The sequence below is a fragment of the Grampus griseus genome (assembly GCF_964374135.1).
Source record: "Grampus griseus genome assembly, chromosome: 4".
NCBI lineage: Eukaryota > Metazoa > Chordata > Mammalia > Artiodactyla > Delphinidae > Grampus > Grampus griseus.
In genome coordinates this window covers 16,218,028-16,230,828 of record NC_138997.1, presented here as the reverse complement: position 1 = coordinate 16,230,828, position 12,801 = coordinate 16,218,028, and the positions used below count along the sequence as shown (strand labels likewise).

At 38.1% G+C, this 12,801-nt stretch overlaps 1 protein-coding gene across 1 annotated transcript in view; it reads right to left on the bottom strand.

Annotated features, from left to right (window-relative positions):
- Window positions 1–12,062, bottom strand: part of RAP1GDS1 (Rap1 GTPase-GDP dissociation stimulator 1) — a 154,339-nt gene extending 142,277 nt beyond the window's left edge. Inside the window, exon 1 of the mRNA XM_082653768.1 lies at window positions 12,024–12,062. Within this exon, the coding sequence (XP_082509894.1) occupies window positions 12,024–12,027 (4 nt within the window). The 5' untranslated portion in view covers window positions 12,028–12,062. The remainder of the gene's footprint in view (window positions 1–12,023) is intronic.
- Between the last annotated feature and the right edge of the window lie 739 nt (window positions 12,063–12,801).

Below are 12,801 nucleotides of genomic sequence, written 5' to 3'. Positions count from 1 at the left end.
ATAAGAAAATAATATTCTCTAAAAACAGTTTAGCAGTCTTATTGCACTTCGATTGCTTTTTTAAATGCCATGCCATCATTTGCCCTAGAAAATGTATTTTATGCTGGAGAGCCAAAAAAGAAAGGAAAAATACAACAGATCTTGGTTTGGGGGCTAGTAGGTCTTTATTAGGTAACTGAGCTTGAAGTTTTCCATATGATAATTTATATTAGTATGAAATGGGCATCCCCCTTCCATTTTTAATTGAAATCTATTATTTGGTTCCTATTCAATAATAATGTAATATTTTAAGGATATATATGAAATGGGGATTTAAAGACCTGAACTAACTTGCCAAAAGGTTATACTAAATTAATTTACGGAAAAGCAGAGATTCCATCCTCTATCTCTTTGATTTCTTGTATTATTTGGTCAATTGAAAATTCAGTTTAATCATCACTGATGACCATATAATCACAGATAGTTAACTTTGCTCTTGACTAGTTGTACGATTTAATTTTCACAACAATTTCTTAATTTTAAAATAAATGTATTAATTTTCAAAAGTAATATAAGGTCAATTTTACCAGAAGTTTGAATACAATTAACTCTTTAGCAGTTCAAAAGCTATAACAGAAATTTCAGACATTGCAAATTTAAATACTTTCAAGAGTGAGAGAGTACCGAGTGAGATTTGTAGGATTTAAGATAATAGTAAGAGGGACTTCCCTGGTGGTCCAGTGGTTAAGAATTGAGCTTGCAATGCAGGGAGCACGGGTTTGATCCCTGGTAGGGGAACTAAGATCCAACATGCTGGGCGGTGAGGCCAAAACAAACAAAACAATAAAAATAAAGTGGTAAAAGAAGTGTCTTATAAAAAAAAAGATAATAATAAGAAGTAATGAACTGGGGACCTTATACCCTGCCTAAAGGACAACTATCATTGATTGTCACCAATAGAAATATAGGTTCAGAGATCCTAAATGTTTACCTTTTCAAGAAAAGTTGGTGAAGCAGATTTTTATCAGAAATTTCCTGATTATTTAAATGTTGACAACTAATTCCAATTTCTAAAACTTCGCTAAAAAAATCCTTCCGCAGAGTATATGTGGACCATGGACTGCTGGTTTGCAAGCTCTGTTACAGACATGTCTTTCATCACTATAGGGTAAGGCTGTTAAATTAGGAGAAGACTGACCTGAATCTGTAGTGACTCTATAACTGAACAAACAAGTATTTACTGAATGCCAATAAGAAATATGAAATACTGATCAACTAAAATTATTGAATTATTGAATGTGTTATAGAAGTCTAAGAAGTAAGAGGTGTCCAGAGAACAATAAGAGGTCAGTATGAGAGGTCAGAAGTAGTTTTCATGAGCTGGACTAAGGAGAATGAATATGAAAAGTTATTCTAGAAGAAGGGGTAACATGAACAGTGGTGTCTTGGTGGTATCACTGACGAAGAATATTTAGGATAAAGGAAGATGTATTTCAGAGAGCAGTGAGAAATACAAGAGAGGTAGCAGATTTCTATGGACTTTGAAAGCTAAGCAGAGTTTAGACTTGATGTGGTCAACAGTTGAAGCAATATTAGATCTTGTGTAGGGAAGTGACATGATCAATGTGGTGTCTTAAAAAAAGATGGTCGTAGCACGTAGAAAAGACTGGAGAGCACAGTCTAGTATCAAGAGGCCAACTAAGAAATGGTCTCAGTAGTAGCTGAGGTAAGGGCCTGGACTCTAGCAATAGAAATGGGTAAAGAGTTTTCCACTATCCTATTCACCTGAATAAATCCTTGTTATTAGCTCGTGTGTGTGTGTGTGTGTGTGTGTGTGTGCCCGCCCCTGTGTGTGTGCACTTTTTTTCATTAACAGATTGGAGCTGGCCTAGTATAATGAACAGAACACTAGTTAAGGAGTTAGGAAATAAGGGTTCTAGATCTGACACTGACCCTAACTGAATGTGTGAAATTGGGCATGCCTCTTAATCTCACTGAGCCTCAGCTCCATAATCTGGACAGAAAGAGACAGAGCCAGATAGACGTCATTGTTTGAGGCCCTGGGTCTTACAATTCCGAAAACTAACAATCTGAAGTATTCAGATAAAAGTGTAATCTCTGGTTTCTTTTGAAAAGTCTGAAAATCTGGCTTCCTTGGGCCCTCATCTGTACATGGCAAAACTGGCTGGAGCTGAGTAGGGCATTCCTCTTTTAGGTTGGGCACATACTCTCTTAGTTGGCCATAGTCCCACCATTTCCTGTTGTAGCCCTTCAGTGAGGCCCAGCGTTAGTTACAATTCATCATGCTTTCATTGCTGTTTTTTATTATGGTAGAGAAACATTTTTCTAAACTTTGTCTTTTATCAAAGGTGAGAAAATGAAAGACAAAAAGACATTTTGTCAAGAAAAATCAAAGAAAGCATACATTTTTATGGAAATAAAATATTCCTTTAGATTTAATATGCAAAAGAAAAAGTGCATATGTGTGAAAAGATCACCACTTAACCCTCTTTAATCATATAGTTTCATTTGAGTTTGGAAACCCTGTTATACATGTTGGAAACCTATTGAAAAAAATATCTATGGAGTGAAATGATTAGATTCACATTTTAGAAAGAGTACTCTAGAAGCATGCAAGAACTTAAGAGGGGGAATGCTGAGAGAAAGAACATCTGTTAGACTAGTAAAGTGGTTTCAAGAGGTGAACTGACATGTTTACAGTGGAGAAAGGAGGAGAGGACTGATTCAAGCAGGTAGAACTATTAGAATTTAGGGAACCCAAAGGGTGTTGGAAGTAGAATGATTCTAGATTTTAGGAACGGCTGACTGGATAAATGGTGATACCACCAGGGAGTTACGGAATGCATAATGGAGAAAAAGTCTTGGGGAAAGGTGAGGTAGTATAGCATTACTCTAAAGCAGGAGTTGGCCAACTACGGCCCACCGCCTGTTTTTATACAACCCACGAGTCAAATGGTTTCACATTTGTAAATGGTTGAAAAAAGTCAAAAGAAGAATATATTTCATAATGTGTAAATTATATGAAATTCAAATTTCAGTGTCCACAAATAGAGTTTTATTGGGACATAATTCATTCCTTTATTTATTGTCTACACCTGTGTTCACTTCACTATGACAGAGGTGAGTCGTTGAGACAGCAATCATATGTGGTACTCTCATCACTTTAAACTGTTGCTTGACGTACTACAAATTGCTGTGACACAGTTATGATTGTTCAGTGTTTCGAGTACCATGTGTATTGCCACACCACAACATTTCACTTTGACCATCACATCAAAACGAAGAAAAAAAGTATACTTCAAATATCATGCTTTTAATGTTTAAAGTGACATATGGATTATTTTGTTACTGAATGAAATGGCAAACCACTGTATCACACAATGACACTATAGCTACCCTAGAAAAATTCAACATGTATCTATATTACCAGACTAAGTATTCATCATATTCACAATTCATAGGAAAGTAATTGTCAGAGGAATTAGAAAATACAAAACAAAGTACCTCTGGGAGGTTGAGATTGACATATATACACTACTGATACTATGTATAAAATAGATAACTAATGAGAACCTACTGTATAGCACAGGGAACTCTACTCAATGCTCTGTGACCTAAATGGGAAGGAAATCCAAAAAAAGAGGGGATATATGTATACGTATAGCTGATTCACTTTGCTGTACAGTATACACTAACACAACATTGTAAAGCAACTATACTCCAATAAAAATTTTTAAAAATAAATAAAGTACCTCATCATAGCAGAATTTCTTCACAAAAAGAAAAAGAGAAAATGAAGTTGCAAACAAACTAAGTTTCTGAGGGGCTCACTTATTAGTCAAGCAAGGAAAGCTGTTTACTCGTGGTGAGTTAATTAAACTGTATTTTGACTGTAGCAACCAAAGAAACATTTCCAGAGGGGGAAAAAACTCGTTTAAGAAAACTCTTTCAGTGAGAATAGCTACCTGAAGAGGTAAGGGCGCTGGGAGCAATATCAATATTCAATTAAAAGACAAGGCAAATAATTTTAAAAAGGTTTTCCTTGGTTCTTGATAAATTAACAGATAGATATTTGTGATACTGCATAGTGTCCTTATTTTCGAGAAGTCAAGGCTGAACGTGACTGAAGAAGAGCCTCTATAAAGACTGCATAGAAGAGACAAAGATATTTTTAAAGTTGAGAAAACATTAATTCAGTACAACCTGAAGTGGAATCTATTAAGATGTGTTACATCTGATGGTGGTAAAAACATGTGAGGAACAGAAAAAGGCTTAGTTGAATAAATTTATAAAGTCTGTGAAAATAAGGTGTTTAAAGTCTATGTTTCTTCATTATATTATTAATCAGCAGGTATTTTGTGGGAAAAATATTTTAAACTAACATGTATGATTGAACCAATAGTATCAACTTCATTCACACTCACAGATTTAACCACTGTCGGTTGTTTGTACTTTGATAAGAAATAGAAGCTGCATATCCTAACTTGCCTTACCACACAACAGCTTAAGGGCTTAGCAGTTGTACGGTTTTACAGCGATTTTTTTTTTTAGCTCAATGGTGAGACTGAAATTTCTGAACAATAAGAAGTGCCTTCAACCATTATTATCAAACAATGAATACCTTTGGAAATGATATTTTGCTGCAGATTAGATAATGTCTCCTTGAATCTGACCTGAAAGTCAAGGCAAAACAGTGCTTATATGTGAAACATACTGTGTTAAGTCATTTTGACAACATTGTTCAAATCACAAGTAACCATCAATCTGCTTTATACATTTCTTGCACTGTCAAAAGTTAAAAACAAGAAGATCTCTGTGCATATACAAATGTGCAACAGATATATTATGCAAGCTCAAACTACAGTTCCAGCAGTGTTTTTCAGACCTCACTGCAAGTGCAAAAGAAACTTCCATATATCAAAATCCATTTAACTATGCAATTGAGGAACTTCCATCTAACTTTCAGTTGGTTAATCTGCAGTGTAAACAGCATACTAAATGGAAACTATCAAGAGAATCTAAAAGAATTCTATAAATACCTTCCATACAATCAATGTGATTATTAAGATCACATGCCCATGATTGATAGCAGCATTTGGTAGTACCTGTCTGTGTGAAAACGTTTCAAAGACAAAATCAATTAAATGCCTTTACAGATCTGCATTAACACATGAACAACTGCAATCAATTTTGATGATAGGGTAACTGGAAGTCCCAATTAAAGGAAACTGCTATCTCAAAAAAGGAATTACAATCTTTTCATTCGGAGACCTGTATTTTACAATCATGTTCAATTCATGTTATATTTTGAATTTAGTCAATAAAAATTTTGTGGATATTTGCTTTTTCTCATATATAGTTTCACTCTTATCTATGTAATATCCTTGATTTTGCCTCTCGGCCTACAGGGCCTAAAATACTTTCCATCTGGCCCTTTATGTAAAAAGTTTGCAGACCTCTGCTTTATGGTGATGCTATTCAAAGTGCGGCATCGTCTGGGAAATGTCTTGACAAGGCAAATTCTTGGCCCATCTCACACCTACTGAATCAGAATTTCTGAGGGTGAGCCCAGTAATTTTTCTTTTTTAACAAGCTTACAGGTGATTCTTATGCAAGCTAAAGTGTGAGAATCAATGCTCTCAAACAGGATTTTAGAGACTTAGTTCTGTCCCCTTGGATAAATTATTTAATTCTTTGAGTAAATAAAATGGGGATAGTGTCCCCCACTTCACAGAACTGTTGAAGAGATTAAAACTTTTTAAAAAAATATAAAAAAATGTAAAGTTTAACATGATTACTGACATCAATAATTCTTAATAAATGGTAATAAATGATAATTATTACTTCGAAGGTGTACTGGGGCCTCCTTGCACCAGCTCATGAGATAATGATAATTAAATTTTTCAGAATTTTGTGAGGCAATTATTAAAATAGCCATTATCAGAAATTTTATAAACTTAAAATTAAATAAGTTATATTAAAACAAAGTTATTAATAGTCAAAACTTATCACTACTTAATTACTTTACTACCTTTTATTATTATCTGTGCTCATGAGGCTATTATGTCTGTATGGTTGGTATATTATATAATGGTGTGCTGCATCTCACTTCTTCCCAACTATGCATTCACAGGAAATCAACCACCACAATCAGAGCTTTTTTGGAGAAAGGCTTCTGGCAAAACGTTAATCAACACATCTCTGGTTATCATTATTAAAAATTACATAATGAATTCAGTTTTGAACTCAATGAGTTTGAACTGACTATGCATGTAGGGATGGATGTCTAACCGTCTACTAGATAAAAAGATAGAGCCCAGATATATATTTTTAGGCATCAGTAGCATATAGACAGTAGTTGAAGCCATAAACATGGACAAAATTGAGCAAAACAGCCTTTAGAGAAGGGGTCAGATATAGAATCCATATGGAAAAAGTTAATTTTGTGAACAAAAAGTCAGAAGGACTTTAGAATTTATAAGTATAGCCAATTATGGCTAGCAGCTCAATTTAACTACTCCCATTTATCACTATCCTAATTCTTAGTTTTAACTCCTGGAACGCTTCTACCGACAAAAGTTGTATAAATAGATGTACTGAGAGAATTACATTACTCTGTAATTTGAATTCAGCATCCATATCTTAGCCAGCAGGGGTAATGGTATTTTAGGCCATCTATTTAGACAAGTCTAACAAATTGGTTCATACTCAGAAGTTTCTACCTCAAGGAGACATTGCCCTTCGAACAATAAAGAAAAACAAGTTATATAGGGATGATTATAACACACTTAAGACATCAATGATATTGAGTATATTTCAAAGTTTAGTTTCAAAGAATTGCAGAATTTTAGAACCAAAATAGACTTTATAACCTATTCTGATACCTTAATTTTTTTTGGCTCTTCTCTCCATAAGAAAGAGCTGTTTGTCAAGTTAAATGTCTAGGAAAGCATTTTAAATTAAATTTTTTCCTTATTAGTTATCTGAACATCTGATTATCTAAAATTAACATGGAGTTCCCAAAGGAGATGATCTTCCTTCTCCATCCCTCCTGATGTTCATGAGGGGATATTAAAAATTTACATAATTCTTTACGGCTGTTGTTGGTGCCTCTGATAACTGCAGAATCGCCAAGTTCAGTTCAGCTGATTTGGAATCTCTGGAGAGAGCAATCACACTATTTCCCTAAAGGCACCTAGAAACTCCAACATTCCACTGTGAAAATTAAAACTCTATGGTTCTCAAAATGAATTAAGGCTATTATAACTTTCCAAATAGTAGTACTAGAGACTTCAGAAAATATGACTCTGCCAAGGATAATGAATCTAGCTCTCTCCCGTATGAAAAAAAAAAAGTGGGCATATACAAAATAGGTATAAAGCCAATAAGAAAAATTACTGAACTAGTCAATATATAATCTATGCTCTTCTAAAATAATAAATTTTAGTGATTATCAGCTTATAAAAATATTTTATTGCTCTACCTTGACTTAAAAAGAATAAGCAAAAGTACCAATTTTAACTATTTATCTACGAAACTATTCCAGGACTTAGAAATGCAAGCCAAAAAAAAAAAAGCAAAAAAAAACAAAAAAAGACTTATGCATAAGGCTTATACATACTTACAGAGAAAAAGAAAACTCCATGAATTAAGAGTATAATTAGAGGCGAACATATAACTAGAGAAATCCCAAATTCACAAAGATGAATAATAAATAAAGTGATAAAACCATTCATTAGTAGAGTATCCTTTATGCAAACTGTCATGTAAAATTATAAAACCATTTCTAAACTCCCTCTACATGACAGATACTGCAAAAACAGAAAGTACACTATACTAAGTCACAAAGACATAAAAAACGGAATGTCAAAGAAATGTGACGCACTATGGTGAGATTACAAATTGTTCAGCAAAAAAATAGCACATGTCATTCCACGTAAAGTGAGACATTTAAAAAATGTTTAAACAAAACTATGCTTATGTACAGATATTTAAATGGGGCAAGGAATATTGCACTACTATACATAGGGAACTCTGTCTCCACTTACTCATTAGCCACTTAGCCTTTACAACTGACCTCCATAGCTATCATACCTCGTAAAGCTGCTTTTTAGAAAATACCCTAGGTAATATCCTAACCAAACCACATCAGCTTGGAGCCTTTTCTCAGTCCTATTACTCTTACTGTTCTGAAGCAACAGCCATTATTGACCATTCACTCTTGAAATCAACCATATGCCTATTCTAGTCTTTCACTCCTACCTACTACTGTCTTTTCTGGTGTCAAATCATTTCATTCTTTTTCCTTAACAATGGGGCATTCTTCAAGATTCTTACCTTGGACAAAGTTTCTTCTTTTTCTTTGTTGACTCTCATCCTCCTACCTAACTTCAAATATTATCTCAGGAAAATTGTGGATAACATCCAGATCTCTAGCTCAAATCCTCTCTTGAGAGTTAAAATAACTGTTAAATATTTTTTACCTAGTTTTGGTTAGTCAACTGATTTTTACTGCATAGCTCCTACATGCAAGACACTAGTGTTAGGAAATGTATTCAAAACCTAATATGAGAGTCCCTGTCATCAAGAAGCAGAGAAGCTAAAAGGCAAACTAAATAGTCCAACACATCAGGTCCAAAACTGACTATTCATTCATGTTTCCTCTTCCCGTGGATTAAACAGATATTTAAAAGATCCCACATTCTCATTATTGCCCAGGCAACAATGTATGACTGCTTTCTTAATTCCATATTCTTTATTGCAATTTTCTATTCCCATTGCCACAGGCTGGTTCAGGACAGTATATATTTTCACCCAAACTGCAACAACCACCTTCTGAATTATTCTCCAGTTTCTCATCCAATCCATCCTGCACTCAACTGACAGATTAATTTTCCTAAACCACAGATGTGCTCCATCACTTACCTATAAAAAAAGTTTAACAGTCCCTCAATAGACAAGTCAAGCCTAAAAACTTCGTCGGCTTGGCATTCAAGGTCCTCCATTATCTGTTCTTTACCTATTACAACTTTTTCATCTCTGTCACCCACTATTTCCTTACCTTTTGCTCCAGCCAAACATGGTTATTTAATCATATCCTGAAACTATTTGAATGTTTCTATCTCTGTATCTTCCTTTATGTCATTTCTCTCCCTCTGCTCCCATCCTGATTAACAGTCTCTGTTCATTTCTACCTTTCAGAAGCTTAACCAACCATTAGATCAAATAACATCATTTTTCTGAAAACTCCTCTCCATCCTCTGAAACTATAAAATATGTTAATGTCTTTTGTATCACTCATACTTTATTTAGTTATCTGTGTATGTAGAACATTATTCCTGTTAAGATTATAAGAAACTTGAAAAATGTTTTATTAATTTTTATCCTCCCACAGTACATTACATATGGTTGATATTCAACAAATTATGCTGAATTTGTAAAAAAATATATACATAAAATAACAGCCATGGTCCATAAGACTACACAGGAAGTCAGTTTCCTTCACTCTCTTGTGGCGAAAAATCACTGCCACGACAATATCTTTTTAAAAAATCACTGTATTTATTTCTTGAAAAGACATTACAAAGTGATTTTTCCCCCTACCACTAATCAGTATACCCCTTATGTACATATGAATTGTTATAATAACTTCCCTGGCTTCGAATATAACATTGCTTCCCAAGGTTTCAGTTTTACATTATAGTACGTACCTACTGATCACAAACTAAACCACTGAAAACAGCAGTGTAGAAGGAAATAGCTTGCCTGGTGGCTGCTCCAAAACCCGTACCTCTGAGACAACCCAACTTATTTTTTTTGAGAGAGAGAAGAGCAGTCATAATGTAATTATACTTCTCTGTTCCCACTTCCTTCACATCTCCAGCACCTCCATAATACCTACCAACCTAAATGTTTGTTCAGAGCCCATACTTTCAGGTTCACAAGTTGAAAATAACAGACAGGTTTCCAGTTCAACAATTAATTCACCAAAGATTTACTGAATACATACTATGTGGTAAGCACTGTAGAGGACTCAAAAATTCCTAAGACACAAATTTCATCTTCTGGAACACACGATTAAATGCACAACACACACACCTTAACAACTCCATTATAAAGCAGATTACGTAAGGGCTATAAAGCTTCCAGCAAGGTACAAACAGAATGGTAAAAGGAGAGAGAGTGCTTAATCAAAGTATATCTGACAAGCTTCAAATGAGAGATGGATTTCTGGATTTCTATTTGGAGTTTCTTTGAAATCAAGTAAAGAATTCAAGATTTTCAAGATTAATTATTTTTAAGTAAATTATTTAAGTATTTTTTCACTGGTATTGCAACAGAATGGATTTTTTCCTACTGAAAAGGTACTGATTTAACATGTAAGTTAAAATTTTAGTTAAACAGACTTTTTTTTAGCTCACCTTGAAACATGGGGAAATATATTTTATAGGCCAAACTTGTGCCTACAATTAAGAAGAAAATTTTTGTTATGTTCAAGGGAAAGACACAATGTGTCCAATAATCCGGACTAATATTTATTTAAAATTCCACTCCCAGAGAAAGACTAGATACATATAAATGGGCCACCCGATTTTTACAGAAATCTGTCAGCATACCAATAGTACATTAAAAAGGAAAAAACTGAAAAAGTGAAAATAAAATTCTGGGACCTAGATTCATTTTTCATTCATACCACCTCCTCTTGTAACAATGACCTCTTCCTCATATACGGCCAAAAGTCTGAATCAGAGTTTGGAGCCTTGAAGTAGGCTCCATCGACACCAGATACTTCTTTGAAGATTCAGAGTTGCCATGACCTAACTCTGTACGTGTTGGGCAATGTATTGACAGGTGAAAGGACCACGCTCATCTCAAGCTTAAAATAACTTGCAAGGAAGGGGTGGGAAAAGTCCGAGTTGACAGATGCCAATGTAGCAAATTTTAAAAAGAGGAAACTATGATAGACAGGAATGGAAGCAAACTGGGGAACTTGCAGAAGTATGGCATTCCAAATTGCTACTATTTTTTTAAAACTTTCGTCTTTTAATTACATTACAGCATCCAAGAGACGTTTCTGCAATTACTGAACTTAACAATTAAGCAACATACTATGAAAAAAAAATTAGGTTTAAATTACATGCAGTTTTATAAAACATATTTGCTTTTAAATATCTCATCCAAAACTCTTGATATTAACGCGAAAGAACTAAAATCGGATTATGGAGATTTCGACAAGTGAAGCTGGGAAAGAATAACTAACATGTAAGTTCGGTAACATGTTACAGGCAGGTTGCAGTTTCCCTGCTACAGTAGACAGGCGAAGGAACCAAGAAAATGGGTTGAGCACAGGAATACTGCACACTGTAGCCACCCAACACTAATTCAACAGCTAGCGGGCTCTATCCATCCTCCCTCACGTTCCTCGTGGCCTCTGACAAGTCATCCTTTCAACCTATGAGACTGTCCGCTCTCCCCCACCGAAAATAATTTCCGTGCAGGTTGTAAAATCTCCCGCACAAACTACTTGCTCGCACCTCCTCGCCTTGGGATGGGCAGTCCCCAAGATGGGGAAAGGTCGCCCTGGCAGGGAAGTTACGTGAAGTGGTCTTTCTCGTGGTCCGCCCCGAGCCTCCAGCCCAGCAGCCGCGGGAGAAAGGAAGCGGGCGGCCTCCGAAGAAACCGGGATGGGGCAGCGAATGCGAGCCCGCGAGGCAGGCTCTGTGGTGCCCGAGCACCGGCTCGGGCAGGAAGAATGGAGGAGGGGAGGCGAGGCAGCGAGGTGCCCGAGAGCCGGGCGGGCGGTCCGGCCCCGCGGCCCGACCCCACCCCGCCTCGGGACCCTCCCAGCCCACGGACTCGGCGTGCGTTCCGCGTGCGCCGACTCTCCCCGGAGGAAGAGCCACTGCCTCACACCAGTGGATTTGAGAAATTCGGCAACTTTGCGCGAGAAACGCTTCCCACCCTGCAACACGCCGAGAAAGAGAAATATGTCAGGCGATGACGGGGGAGGAAGGATGACTTACCCATGGTCCTCCCAGAGGGTGAGGAGCCGGCAGGGCGAGGCGAAGGTCTCCGGTGCGGGCGGCGCGGCGCTGTGTCCTCACTCTACCTCCGCCTCTCCTGCAGCCAGGGAGGGACCCGCGGGGGGCGGCCGCCGGGGAGGAGCAGCTACTGCTGCCGCCGCTGCTGCTGCTGCAGGCGGCGCGGCCGCGGCGGGGACGAACGGCGGGGGGCGGGGCGGGGTAGGGCGGGGCGGGCGGGCGCAGCCTGCGGCGGGCGCGGCTCCGCGGGCGGGAGGCGGAGGCGCCGAGCCTGCTGGAGCGGCGTCCGCCTAGACGCGCGGTCCGGGAGCGCCCCGCCCTCCCCACCGAGCATGCTCAGTGCTTCCCTTCCCCCCCACCCCGGGGCGAGAGAATCTAAACGTGCTGGTGGGCGTGTGTTTGCCGGCCGGCTGCCGCCGCCGCGGAGGAGCTTGATGGCGGCAGCTTGAGGGGCGGAGGGTGAGCCTCGGGAAAGCTGGGCGCAGGGACCGTGAGCCCGAACTATTACCCTCCGGCTCGCTACCTCGACCCCACCAACCCACACCCGAAAAACGGGCCGGTGTTTATTAGGGGGCAGCCCGGGTGCACAGGCGGGAATTTCCCGAAGAAGGAAACGCTGGGCCTCCTCAGACCTGGGAGGGTGGTCGGAAAGCAAAGCGGACGTCCTGAAACAGACCTACTGGCGATGAGGCCAGTGCCTCTGGAGATAAGATACCTGGGGACGCCCGTTTTCAGAGCAGCCTGTGGGCTCGTTGGGCGG